Source organism: Hemitrygon akajei, chromosome 9 (assembly GCF_048418815.1).
Source record: "Hemitrygon akajei chromosome 9, sHemAka1.3, whole genome shotgun sequence".
NCBI classification, from domain to species: Eukaryota; Metazoa; Chordata; class Chondrichthyes; order Myliobatiformes; family Dasyatidae; genus Hemitrygon; species Hemitrygon akajei.
This window is the reverse complement of record NC_133132.1, coordinates 107,027,948-107,042,630: the sequence shown is the minus strand read 5'-3', so window position 1 is coordinate 107,042,630 and position 14,683 is coordinate 107,027,948. Positions and strand designations below refer to the sequence as shown.

The following is a 14,683-nucleotide window of genomic DNA, read 5'->3' as shown; positions in this document are numbered from 1 at the left end:
ATATTTTATTAACTCATATGTGGTAATTTTTTTATGTGCTGTGTGTGATATATGTTTTGTGGATGCACCATGGTCTGGAGGAATGTTGTTTCATTTGCTTTTATATACGTAGAGTCAGAAAATGATGAACTTGAACTTTTCCACTGACTCAATTGTAATTCTACTGTAATTGCTTGTGATTAAATGTATCTTAGGGTAGTATATGGAGACATAGGTAATAAATGATAAATAATAATAACGTAAGTCCTTTGAACTTTGAGGTAGTTTGTCTATCCTGGGCACTCAGGGTTCTGTGCAGTCTGGGCTGCTGAAAGATGCAGGGAAGCATATTAGGTGTCTTTGCATATGCGGTGTCTCCTAGTTCCAGCAGGAATTGCTGTGGCACCACCATGCCAGCATGAGTGAGTCATCATTATTTCTTTGCTCAGAGCCACCTTTAAGCGAGGAAAAAATTTCAGATTCTGATCTAGATTCACACATCCTCCCCCCCCATCTATTACTGTACTGCACTGTAGACACTTTAAACCACTTTATATAATGCTGTTTACATTGTAAATACATGCAGGTATTCATGTATTTATGCACATTTTATTCCAGATTTGTATTTTAATTTTCAACTCTTTTTATATAATTCTTTATTCTTTATAATGGCTGACTGCTGTTTTTTTGTTGCATGTTGTGCCCTGACAAAAACACCACAGCAAATTGCTAATAAATGTAAATGTAAATTGTGAATAAAGTTGATCCTTGATCCTTAAACTGAAGCAGTGAAAAATTTAAAATTGTATTTTGAAAGTGTAGGTAACTGTTTTGATTTGAACTTTATTTACACTGAACTCCACTGTGCTGGTTCAGATCACATCAGATTAGATTAAGTTATTTATCACTCTACAGTGAAACATACAGTGAAATCTGCTGCTTGCATCAAAAACCAACACATCTGAGGGTGTGTTGGGGCAGCCCACAAGTGTCTCCACACATTCTGGCACCAACATTAGCATGCCCACAATGTTCAACATTGTGAACATTGAGCAACACAAAGCACAACAAAATAGAATACAAGAAGCAACAAAACACCAACAGCAAAACAAACCCGGTTCCTCCCTCCAACTCACCTGCACCTACGGAAAGTCCTTTTACCCAGAGACAGGCCTTCTGTTTCAGGTCTTCAGGCTTTGACCATGTGCTTGGAAAACTGTACTTCTGATTGATCTTCAGTATCAACCACTGGACTAGCTAATAACGGGACCCTGACGAGTAAATACTCAAGGCTCATACTCTGAGCTTGCCAGCTCACCAGCCCTCATACCTTCTTGTCGCATGGACTCTGACCGATAATGTGACATCCATGGACATCCTTCATTATGCGTCCACTTTGCTGTCCTTCAAGCACCGACCTGAGGACTAGATTTCAGATGTCCTTCATCCCATGACCACTTCACTAATGTTCAAGTTGGCAGCATTTAAATAGCACATGAAAATAATCATCATAGCAACATTAAAACACACATGAATGCAAAGATGCAGCTGACATAGATAGAACCCCAAGGTAATACCTTCTGCTCTTTTAACAAGGGCATCACGTTAAAAGTCTTTGTGGCTAGTTTCTAAGAGTGAATCATTTTCTGTCTGTGAAACAAGCCAAACTTCATTCACCTCTTCAATTTCTCTTTCTGGTATATTTTCCCTCCCTTCCCTCTTCTGTTCCCCAATCAGGCTTCTTAACTCTTCTCCTCACCTGCCTATCACCTTCCCTAGTACCCCTCCTCCTTCCTTTTCTCCCATAGTCCACTGTCCTCTCCTCTCAGATTCCTTCCTCTCTAGCCCTTTCCCTTCTCCGCCTATTTATTGCCTCCTAGCTTCTTACTTCATCTTCCCTCCCCCAACCATACGATTTCACTGATCACCTTCTAAGTTTGTCCTCCACCTCCTCCCACCACCTTATTCTGGAGTCATCCTCCTCCTTCTCCAATGCTGATGAAGGGTCTTGGCTTTAAATGTTGACTCTTTATTCATTTCTATGGATGCAGCCTGACCTTCTGAGTTTCTCCAACATTTTTGCTTGTGTAACTCTGGATTTCCAGCATCTGCAGAATCTCCTATGTTCATTCATGCCATGCGCTGCTTTTTTTCATGTAATTGTAAAGAAGTCCATTGATTCTTTTTGTGCAATTTTTCCTCTTGTTTCAACAGCTGCCTGTGGTGGGAACATGACAGGTCCCATGGGTGTCATTTTATCACCCAACTACCCTCAGCCTTATCCTCATGGGAAAGAATGCGACTGGACAATTAAAGTCAGTCCGGACTACGTCATTGCACTCATCTTTAAAAGGTAAGATTCCAGAAAATCACAGTTTTCAGTTACATAGACAGGTTCTACAACAGAACTGAATACTGCTTTTTCTTTTTTTTTATTATTTTAGAAAGCCAGCACGGTAACAGGCCCAACTGGCCCATGAACCCACACCACCCAATTACACCCATGTGACCAGTTAATGTAGTAACCAGTGCACCTTCCGAACGTGGGAGGAAACTGGAGAACCTGGGCACGGAGAGAATGTAAAAAATTGCTTAGAGACAGCAGCAGGAACTGAACCCTCGAGACAGCAGTGGGAACTGAACCCTCGAGACAGCACTGTAATAGTATTAGGCTAACCGCTGCACTACCATGCTGCAATCAAAGTCAAATTCAAGTGTATTGTCAGATTCACGAGTATATGTACGCACAGGTGTAATGAAAATCTTACCCGCAGCAGCGTCACAAGCAGGTAACATTAGATAAGCAACATTCACAAGAAAAATGTAAGAGTGACACAGTAGCATCATGGTTAACTATTACAGACCCAGTGAACAGAGTTAAATTCCTGCCCTTTTCTGTAAGGTTTTTGTACGTTTTCCCTATGACCAAATGGGTTTCCTCTGGGTGCTCTGGTTTCTTTCTACAGTCCAAAGATACACAGGTTAGTAGTCACATGAGTGGTCGCATGAGTGTAATTATATGGCGCAGGCTCGTTGGGCTAGAAGGGCCGGTTACCATGCTAAATCCCTAAAATTAAAAAAAAAGAATAAATAATGCATAGTTTTTAAAAAAAAAAGAATACATTTAAGGTATTATCAAAGTCCACTTTCACATAAAGTAGTCATAGTGTTGCCATACTGAGGTAGCGATTAGGGTTGTGCAGGGTGGTCCAAGAAGAGAATAGTTAAAATCCTTACTTTCAGCGTGAGTTACATTTCTTCATTGCTGTGATACAAACTGCTCAGCAGATCGAGCAGCATCAGTGAAGACCATCAAATTTCTAATGGTCCTCAAACACAATGTCATTATTTCCTGGATAAAACACAGAAATGTGCCTTTCAGCCCATGTAGTGCATGTCAATCTATTAATCCTAGTCCGGTCAATCTGCACCTGGATAGAGCCTTCTGTACACCTCACATCAGTGTACAGTACCTATCCAAATTTCTCTTTAAGTGTTGAAAAGGAACCCACATCCACCACTTCTGTTGGCAGCTCTTTCCACACTCTCACCTCCCTCTGAGTGAAGAAGTTCCTCCTCAGATTCCTCTTAAACATAGCACATTTCACCCTTAACCTAGTTCTTCTGTGACCAATTAACCTCAATTGGAAAACTTGTTTATTTTACTCTATCTATACCCCTTATAATTTTGTATACCCCTATCAAATATCCCTCAATCTTCTAGGGAATGAAGTCCTAACCTATTCAACCTTTCTCTATAACTCATTATCCAACTATTTACTGGTCTCTGTAACTTGTAGACTTTTATGCTTTGCACAACACTGTAGCTGCAAAACAACAAATTTCACATCATTTGTCAGTGATAATAAATCTCATTTTGGCTGTGGGATGGTTGACATTTCAGATCGAGACCCTGCAGTTTCTCAACAAAAATCGATCATCCCTCTGCCTTCATAGATGCTACTTGATCTGCTGAGTTCGTCCAGCAGTGTCTGTGTGTTTTGTTCAGGATCTCAGAATCTAAAGTCTTGTGCATCTCTATTTCTACCTCACACATTTCTGACCATTTTTATTTTGTTGTAGTTTCCACATGGAACCCAGCTATGATTTTCTTCACATTTATGAAGGGGAAGATTCCAACAGCCCGTTAATTGGCAGCTTCCAAGGATCGCAATCACCTGAAAGAATTGAAAGTAGTGGCAACAGTCTTTTCTTGGCATTTCGCAGCGATGCATCTGTCAGCATGACGGGATTTGCCATTGAGTATAAAGGTGCCACTTTCCTCAGTGTCTGTATATTGTTCAATGCTGCAATGTAGTACACTTTGTTGATGAAAACCTCTCTTTTAATTCCTGTTATCAAATGACAGGTACAACAGTAGAATCAGTTTTAATATCATTGGCATATGCCTTGGAATTTGTTATTTTGCTGCATCAGTACATTGCAATTTATAATAAAAAACTATAAATTGCAATAAGTATATATAAAAAATTAAATTAAATAAGTAGTGCGAAAAGAGAGGAGAAAAAAGTGAGGTGGTGTTCTTGGATTCATTACCCATTCAGAAATCTGATGGCAGAGAAGAAGAAACTGTTCCTCTCCTCCGTCATCAGATTTCTGAAAGGACAATAAATCCATGAACACTACCTCATTTTTAAGGCTCTCGAATTAATATTTCTTATTGCTATTTTTACAGTTCCAGAAACACTTTGAAATGCTCTCCCATGTGACCTTCCTCCAGATGCTTTGGTTTCCTTTCACAATCTGAGATGTTAGGATTAGTGAATTGTGGTCATGCCTTGTTGACACTGGAAGCATGGTAATACCTGCGGGCTGCCCCCTGCAATCCTCGGACTGTGTTGGTTATTGACATAAAGGACGCATTTCACTGTATGTTCTGATCTTCATGTGACAACTAAAGCTATCCTTTAATATACCTTTTAAAAAAAGATAAAACTAGTCTTTGGATATAAAACACAGCAGATTCTGGAAACCTGCAATAATACAGACAACTGCAAATCAACGACGTGTCAGGTAGCCTCTGTGGAGAAGGATAAATGGAATTAATATTACAGGTTGACCTTTCATTAGGATATCCCCATTCCAGTGCAAATTTAGAAGGATACATGAAAGTGCTTAATGAGAGTTAGGGACCTTGTTTAGGGAAAAGGGCAAACACAAAGAAACCTGCAGATGCTGGAAATTCAAGCAACACACACAAAATGCTGGTGGAATGCAGCAGGCCAGGCAGCATCTATAGAAAGAAGCACTGTCGACGTTTCAGGCCGAGACTCTTCATCAGGACTAACTGAAAGAAGAAATAGTAAGAGATTTGAAAGTGGGAGGGGGAGAGGGAGATCCGAAATGACAGGAGAAGACAGGAGGGGGAGGGATGAAGCTAAGAGCTGGAAAGTTGATTGGCCAAAAGGATACACAGTGGAGAAGGGGAAGGATCATGGGACAGGAGGCCTAGGGAGAAAGAAAGGGGGAGGGGTACACCAGAGGAAGATGGAGAGCAGGCAAGGAGTGATTGTAAGAGAGAAGAAGTAGAGGAGGGACATTAACGGAAGTTAGAGAAATCAATGTTCATGCCATCAGGTTGAAGGCTACCAAGACAGAATATAAGGTGTTGTTCCTCCAACCTGAGTGTGGCTTCTTCATCTTGACAGTAGAGGAGACCATGGATAGACATATCAGAATGGGAATGGGATGTGGAATTAAAATGTGTGTCCACTGGGAGATCCTGCTTTCTCTGGCAGACAGAGCATAGGTGTTCAGCAAAACGGTCTCCCAGTCTGCGTCGTTCTCACCAATATATAGAAGGCCGCACTGGGAGCACCAGACACAGTATATCACACCAGCCAACTCACAGGTGAAGTGTCGTCTCACCTGGAAGGACTGTCTGGGGCCCAGAATGGTGGTGAGGGAGGAAGTGGAAGGGCAGGTGTAGCACTTGTTCTGTTTACAAGGATAAGTGCTGGGAGAGAGATTGGTGGGAAGGGATGGGGAGGACAAATGGACAAGGGAGTCACATAGGGAGCAATCCCTGCAGAAAGCAAAAAGGGGGAGGGAGGGACAGGTGTGCTTGGTGGTGGGATCCCATTGGAGATGGTGGAAGTTACAGAGAATTATATGTTGGACCTGGAGGCTGGTGGGGTGGTAGGTGAGGACAAGGTGAACCCTATCCCTAATAGGGTGGCAGGAGGATGGGGCGAGATCAGATGTGCATGAAATGGGAGAGGTGTATTTGAGAGCAGAGTTGATGGTGGAGGAAGGGAAGCCCCTTTCTTTAAAAAAGGAAGACATTTCCTTCATTCTGGAATAAAAAGCCTCATCCTGAGAGCAGATGTGGTGGAGATGGAGGAATTTCAAGAAGGGGATGGCATTTTTGTAAGAGACAGGGTGGGAAGAGGAATAGTCCAGATAGCTCTGAGAGTCTGTAGGCTTATAGTAGACATTAGTAGATAAACCGTCTCCAGAGATAGAGACAGAAAGATCAAGAAAGGGGAGGGAGGTGTCGGAAATGGACCAGGTAAATTTGAGAGCAGGGTGAAAGTTGGAGGCAAAGTTAATGAAGTCAACGAGCTCAGCATGCGTGCAGGAGGCAGCGCCAATGCAGTCGTCAATGTAGCAAAGTGGGTGACGGATACCAGTATAGGCTTGGAACATGAACTGTTCCACAAAACCAACAAAAAGGCAGGCATAGCTGGGACCCATATGGGTGCCCATGGCTACACCTTTAGTTTGGAGGAAGTGGGAGGAGCCAAAGGAGGAATTATTAAGAGTGAGGACTAATTTCGCTAGACGGAGGAGAGTGGTGGTAGTAGAGGGGAGTTGGTTTGGTCTGGAATCCAAAAAGAAGTGGAGAGCTTTGAGACCTTCCTGGTGGGGGATGGAGGTACATAGAGACTGGATATCCATGGTGAAAATAAGGTGGTGGGGGCCCGGGAACTTAAAATCACTGAAAAAATTCAGAGCATGAGAAGTGTCACGAACATAGGTGGGAAGGGATTGAACGAGGGGGGATAAAACAGTGTTGAGGTGTGCAGAAATGAGTTTGGTGGGGCAGGAGCGAGCTGAGACAAGGGGTCTACCTGGACAGCCAGGTTTGTGGATCTTGGGTAGGAGGTAGAAACAGGAAGTGCTGGGTGTGGGAACTATGAGGTTGGTGGCAGTGGATGGGAGATCTCCAGAGCTGATAAGGTTGATGATGGTGTGAGCAACAATGGCCTGGTGCTCCTTAGTGGGGTCATGATTGAGGGGTAAATAAGAGGAGGTATCAGCGAGTTATCGCTGTGCCTCGGCAAGGGAGAGGTTGGTACGCCAGACTACAACAGCGCCCTCCCCCTTATCAGCGGGTTTTATAGTAAGGTTAGGATTGGTGCAGAGGGAGTGGAGAACAGAGCGTTCAGAAGGAGTGAGTTTGGAATTAGAATAGGGTGTGATGAAGTTGAGACGGTTGATGTCCCATCGGCAGTTAGGGAAAAGGGATTAGTTTAGTTCCACTATGAATTGTACACTGATACTCCCCTTGTAATTTCTTGCAATCCCCAATGCTTTCTTACATTCTAATATTTTGATACTAGTTGACATTATCTGCATATCTAGACTTCTTTGGTGAGGTCCAACTGCCTCTATTTAAACGGTGGGTCCCCCTCCCTACCAAGGGTGGAGATGCTTCCAGTAAAAAAGTTGATTGAGGTCTTGCGCGACTAAGTAAGGGCTTAGAAGACCTCATTGCTTTCTTGTTTAAACTAAGAAGCTGAGCAAGGAATATTGGTTAAAAGTTTAACTTTGTCACAAACAACTCTGACACTTTGGAAAGGTCATGCTGCTGTATGAGATCGCTAAGGTTAGCAATAAACCTCATGGATTCTGAATATCCATCACACCATTAGTCAGAATTCACAGTCGGGTTGCAGAGTTTCACAGCATTCTCACTATTTCCTGATCATAAATGCATTGTTTTTTTTGTTGTAGAGAAACCACGGGAAGCTTGTTTTGACCCTGGGAATATAATGAACGGCTCACGGATTGGCATGGATTTCAAACTCAGCTCCAGTGTCACCTATCGGTGCGATGACGGCTATAAATTGGCAAACTCGGCTACCATCACATGTGTCATCGGGAGTGAAGGAAAGCCAGTCTGGAACAGGGCTCTTCCTTCCTGCAAAGGTAAAACAGAAGTATCACTTTCAGCTCAGTGGAGAAAGGAGGCAACAGTCTCAAAAATGATAAACACAGGAGATACTGCAGCTAGTGGAAATATTGAGCAACACACACTGGAGGAATTCAGCAGGTCAGGCAGCATCAATGGGGAGGAATGAACAGTTGACATTTCGGGCTGAGACCCTTCATCAGGTCTGGAAAGGAAGAAGGAAAAAGCCAAATAAGGAGGTGGGGAGGGGATGAAGTACAAACTGGCTGGCGATACGTGAGACCAGTTGATGGGGAAGGTAGGTGGGTATGAGGTGGGGAATGAAGTAAGAAGCTGGGAGCAAAGAGGGGAAAGAGGTGAGGGTTGAAGAAGAAGGAATCTGATAAGAGAGGACAGTGAATCATTAGGCAAAGGGAAAGAAGTAGTGAACCAATTTCTAAGGAGAGGAATAAGCAGTTGGCTTTTTGGGTCGTGACCCCTCATCAGGACTGTCAATGTTTTAGACCAAGACCCTTCACTAGGACGGATGAATAGTCTCAGCCTGAAACATTGACTGTTTATTCCTCTCCTCAGATGCTACATGACCTTCTGAATTTCTCCAGCATTTTATATTTGTTAAAAATTCTTGCTCTATTCTACTTTAAAATGTTGTATTTGCTCTCTTGTTAGCTTTATTCAGGATTGAGATCCATTAAATTTTGAAATCAAGGGCAAGGAAGGCAAATGTGGATTGAATGGCAAAGTGAATAATGTTCAAGACTACACCTGCTTCTAATGTTTTGATGGAAAAGGGGTGAGGGGAATTATATGCTGTAAATTTGCATAAAGTAAGTGTTAACTGTCATGGCAGAGCCATAAATTATATTGTTAACAGTATTCTTTGTACACAAAGCATCAGTGGTGAGATTGCTTTCTATTCATGTTCAATGACCAGAATTTCAAAACACATGTATTGAAGTTCAAGGTGTCATGTTAAACTTTGCAGTTTTAGGAGGCTAATTATGGAGAAATCAACAATGATCTTGAACTTTTTATCTCTTCACCACAAAGTACTCCTTTCTGATGCACTGTTAGTTGACAGCAGTATAAATTTGCTGTTGCTCCTCAATACTTTATTTATTTGGAGATGCAGCATGCAGCAGACACTTCTAGAGCACTGCCTACCAATCCACCAATTTAACCCTAGCCATCATAGGACAATTTACAATGACCAATTAACCTACTAACCCAGGGGTTCCCGACCTTTGTTATGCCATGGACCTCTACCATTAACCGAAGGGTCCTTGGACCCCAGGTGGAGAATCTTGAACAAACTAGTATGTCTTTGGACTGTGGGAGGAAACCCATGTAGTTCTTGGGGAGATGGTGCCGCGACTGAACTCAGAATGCCAAGAGCTGTAATAGTGTGCCGACAGTGGCACTCAATTCTGAACTCTGTGTAACTGTTGGCATTTTAAAGCTGTAGAATACTATAATACACAATCAAGTTCTTCGCCCCTTCTTGTCTGTGCTGAACTGCTATTCCCATTGACCTGCCATAAACTTGGGTTCTAGTTGTTTCTAAAGTCACAAAAAACATGATCAGAGTGGCAGAGTGATTAGTGTAATGCTGTACATTCCAGCAGCCCAGGTTCAATTCCCACCACTGCCTGAAAGGAGTTTGAATGTCCTCTCCATGACTACATGGGTTTCCTCTGGGTGCTCCAGCTTCCTCCCACATTCCAAAACTTACCACCTAGTAGGTTACTTGTTCATTTGGATGGCATGGGCTCGTTGGGCTATAAGGGTCTGTTATCATGCTGTGTCTCAAAATAAAAAATGTGGCATCTTTCACGATGTCACCCTAGTTAGTGTGGTGGTTAGCAGAATGCTAATACAGATCAAGGTGTCAGAATTCAGGGATCAGTTCTGGTGTCTTCTGTAAGAAAGTTTCTACGTTCTTCCCCTGTGTGTGTTTGTGGGATTTCTCCAGGTGTTTGGTTTCCTTGCACAGTTCCAAAGATGTGCTAGTTAATTGGTTATTGTAAATTGTTCTGTGATTACCCTGGGGTTAATCGGTGGGTTGCTAGGCAGTGTGGCTCACTGGGCTGGAAAGGCCTGTTACATGCTGTATCTCTGGAAGACCTCAGCAGGTCAGGCCATATCTGTGGAGGGAAATGAACAGTTGAGAATACTGCAATTTCAGTGGAAAGCGATGCTTCAGAAATAACAAGAATGCTGCTAATGTATAGTGCAGATTTTTGCCTTGAAACCTCACTGAACATTGGTGACAGTATGACTTTTGGAAACATAGAAACATAGCACACCTACAGCACAATACAGGCCTTTTGGCCCAAAAAGTTGTGCCGAACATGTCCCTACCTCAGAAATTACTAGGCTTACCCATAGCCCTCTACCTTACTAAGCTCCATGTACCTATCTAAAAGCCTCTTAAAAGACCCTATCATATCAGCCGCCACCACCGTTGCCAGCAGCCCATTCCACACACTCACCACTCTCTGAGTAAAAAACTTACCCCTGACATCTCCTCTGTACCTACTCCCCAGCACCATAAACCTGTGTCCTCCTGTGGCAACCATTTCAGCCCTGGGAAAAAGCCTTTGACTATCCATATGATCAATGCCTCTCATCATCCTGTACATGTCTATCAGGTCACCTCTTATCCTCCTTCGCTCCAAGGAGAAAAGGCTGAGTTCACACAACCTATTCTCATAAGACATACTCCCCAATTCAGGCAATGTCCTTGTAAATCTCCTCTGCACCCTTTCTATGGCTTCCACATCCTTCCTGTAGTGAGGCGACCAAAACTGAGCACAGTACTCCAAACAACACACACAAAACGCTGGTGGAACACAGCAGGCCAGGCAGCATCTATAGGGAGAAGCACTGTCGACATTTTGGGCCGAGACCCTTCGGCAGGACTAACTGAAAGGAGAGATACAGCTTGCACAGTTCCAAAGATGTGCTAGTTAATTGGTTATTGTAAATTGTAAATCCAATTTACAATTGTAAATTATAAATTGGTTATTGTAAATCCAAGTTGGGTCTGACCAGGGTCCTATATAGCTGCAACATTACCTCTCGGCTCCTAAATTCAATTCCACAATTGATGAAGGCCAATACACCATATACATTCTGAACCACAGAGTCTACCTGTGCAAAAGCTTTGAGTGTCCTATGGACTCGGACCCCAAGATCTCTCTGATCCTCCACACTTCCAAGAGTGTTACCATTAATACCATATTCTGCCATCATATTTGACCTACCAAAATGAACCACTTCACACTTATCTGGGTTGAACTCCATCTGCCACTTCTCAGCCAAGTTTTGCATCCTATCAATGTCCCATTGTAACCTCTGACAGCCCTCCACACTATCCATAACACCTCCAACCTTTGTGTCATCAGCAAACTTACTAACCCATCCCTCCACTTCTTCATCCAAGTCATTTATAAAAATCACGAAGAGTAAGGGTCCCAGAACAGATCCCTGAGGCACTCCACTGGTGACCGACCTCCATGCAGACTATGACCCATCTACAACCACTTTTTGCCTTCTGTGGGCAAGCCAGTTCTGGATCCACAAAGCAATGTCCCCTTGGATCCCATGCCTCCTTACTTTCTCAATAAGCCTTGCATGGGGTAGCTTATCAAATTTTATCAAATTTATCAAATGCCTTGCTGAAATCCATATACACCTACATCTACTGCTCTTCCTTCATCAATGTGTTTAATCACATCCTCAAAAAATTCAATCAGGCTTGTAAGGCACGACCTGCCTTTGACAAAGCCATGCTGACTATTCCTAATCATATTATACCTCTCCAAATGTTCATAAATCCTGCCTCTCAGGATCTTCTCCATCAACATACTGACCACTGAGGTAAGACTCACTGGTCTATAATTTTCTGAGCTATCTCTACTTCCTTTCTTGAATAAAGGAACAACATCCACAATCCTCCAATCCTCTGGAACCTCTCCCATCCCCATTGATCATCGCGAGCGATCTCCTCCCTCGCCTCCCACAGTAGCCTGGGGTACATTCCATCTGGTCCCCGCGACTTATCCAACTTGATGCTTTCCAAAAGCTCCAGCACATCCTCTTTCTTAATATCTACTAGCTCAAGCTTTTCAGCCTGTTGCAAGTCATCACTACAATCACCAAGATCCTTTTCCATAATGAATACTGAAGTAAAGTATTCATTAAGTACCTCTGGTAATTCCTCTGGTTGCATACACACTTTCCCACTGTCACACTTGATAGGTCATATTCTTTCATGTCTTATCCTCTTGCTCTTCACATACTTGTAGAATACCTTGGGGTTTTCCTTAATTCTGCCCACCAAGGCCTTCTCATGGCCCCTTCTGGCTCCCCTAATTTCCTTCTTAAACTCCTTCCTAGTAGCCTTATAATCTTCTAGATCTCTCACATTACGTAGCTCTCTGAACCTTTTGTAAGCTTTTATTTTGTTCTTGACTAGATTTATTACAGCCTTTGTACACCACGGTTCCTGTACCCAACCATAACTTCCTTGTCTCTTTGGACGTACCTACACAGAACTCTACACAAATATCCCCTGAATATTTGCCGCATTTCTTTCGTACTTTTCCCAGAGAACGTCTGTTTCCAATTTAAGCTTCCAATTTCCTGCTTGATAGCCTCATAATTCCCCTTACTCCTATTAAACACTTTTCTAACTTGTCTGTTCCTATCTCTCTCCAATGCTATTGTAAAGAAGATAGAATTATGATCATTATCTCCAAAATGCTCTCCCACTGAGAGATCTGACACCTGACCAGGTTCATTTCCCAATACCAAATCAACTGCAGCCTCTCCGCTTGTAGGCTTACCTATATTCTGTGTCAAGAAACCTTCTTGAACACACCTAACAAACTCCACCCCATCTAAACCCCTTGCTTTCGGAAGATGCCAATCCATATTTGTGAAATTAAAATCTCCCATCACGCCAACTCTGTTATTATTATACCTTTCCAGGATCTGTTTCCCTCACTGCTCCTCAATATCTCTGTTACTACTGGGCAGCCTATAAAAAACACCCAGTAAATTTATTTACCCCTTTCTGTTCCTAACTTCCACCCACAGAGACTCCGTAGACAATCCCTCCATGGCACTCACATTTTCTGCAGCCGTGACACTATCTCTGATCAACAGTGCCACGCCCCCACCTCTTTTGCCTCCCTCCCTGTCCTTTCTGAAACATCTAGAACCCAACACTTGAAGTAACCATTCCTGTCCCTAAGCCATCCAAGTCTCTGTAATGGCCACCACGTCATATCTCCAAGTACTGATCCACGCTCTGAGCTCATCTGCTTTGTTCACAACACTCCTTGCATTAAAATAGACACATCTCAAGTCTTCAGTCTGAGTGCATCCCTTCTCTATCACCTGCCTATATTCCCTCTCGCACTGTCTACAAGCTTTCTCTATTTGTGAGCCAACCTCCTTTTCCCTAGTCTCTTCAGTTCAGTTCCCACCCCACAACAATTCTAGTTTAAACTCTCCCCAGTAGCCTTAGCAAACCTTCCCGCCAAGATATCGGTTACCCTGGGATTCAAGTGCAACCCATCCTTTTTGTACAGGTCACACCTGCCCCAAAAGAGGTCCCAATGATCCAGAAATCTGAATCCCTGCCCCCGCTCCAATCCCTCAGCCACGCATTTATCCTCCACTTCATCCTATTCTTATTCTCACTGTCGTGTGGCACAGGCAGTAATTCCGAGATAACTACCTTTGCGGCCCTGCTTCTCAACTTCCTTCCTAACTCCCCGTAGTCTTTTATCAGGACCTCTTCCCTTTTCCTACCTATGTCATTAGTACCAATATGTACCACGACCTCTAGCTGTTCTCTTTCCCACTGCAGGATATCTTGGACGCGATCTGAAACATCCCAGACCCTGGCACCTGGGAGACAAACTACCATCCGAGTTCCTTTCCAGCGTCCACAGAATCACCTGTCTGACCCCCTAATTATAAAGTACCCTATCACTACCTTCCTCTTCCTTTCCCTACCCTTCTGAGCCACAGGGCCGAACTCTGTGCCAGAGGCACAGCCACTGTTGCTTCCCCCAGTTAGGCTGTCCCCCCCCACCAAAAGTACTCAGACAGGAGTACTTATTGTCAAGTGGTACAGCCACAGGGGTACTCTCTAGTACCTGGCTCTTCCCTTTCCCCCTCCTGACTGTGACCCACTTGTCTGTCTCTCGTGGCCCCAGTGTGACCACCTGCCTATAACTCCTTTCTATCACCTCCTCGCTCTGCCTGACCAGGCGAAGGTCATCGAGCTGCATCTCCAGTTCCCTAACTTGGTCCCTCAGGAGCTGCAGCTCAACACACCAGGTACAGATGTGGCTGTCTGGGAGGCTGGGAGACTCCAGGACCCCCCCACCCCCCCACACCTAACACCGAGCACAGAAAACTGGCCTCACACATATACTACCTCCTTTCCACAAATAACACAGTTAAACCTACTTCACCTCATCCTGTTACCACCTAAGCCTGTTGAGCCAAAGGCCTGTCACTCCACTG

The 14,683-nt window shown here is 43.6% G+C and overlaps 1 protein-coding gene across 1 annotated transcript in view; it reads left to right on the top strand.

Annotated features, from left to right (window-relative positions):
* The window catches only part of LOC140733433 (CUB and sushi domain-containing protein 1-like), a 2,013,313-nt gene that overhangs the window by 1,611,904 nt on the left and 386,726 nt on the right, over positions 1-14,683 (top strand). Inside the window, exons 28-30 of the mRNA XM_073056756.1 lie at positions 2,194-2,332; positions 4,063-4,250; positions 7,960-8,154. Of these exons, the coding sequence (XP_072912857.1) occupies positions 2,194-2,332; positions 4,063-4,250; positions 7,960-8,154 (522 nt within the window). The remainder of the gene's footprint in view (positions 1-2,193; positions 2,333-4,062; positions 4,251-7,959; positions 8,155-14,683) is intronic.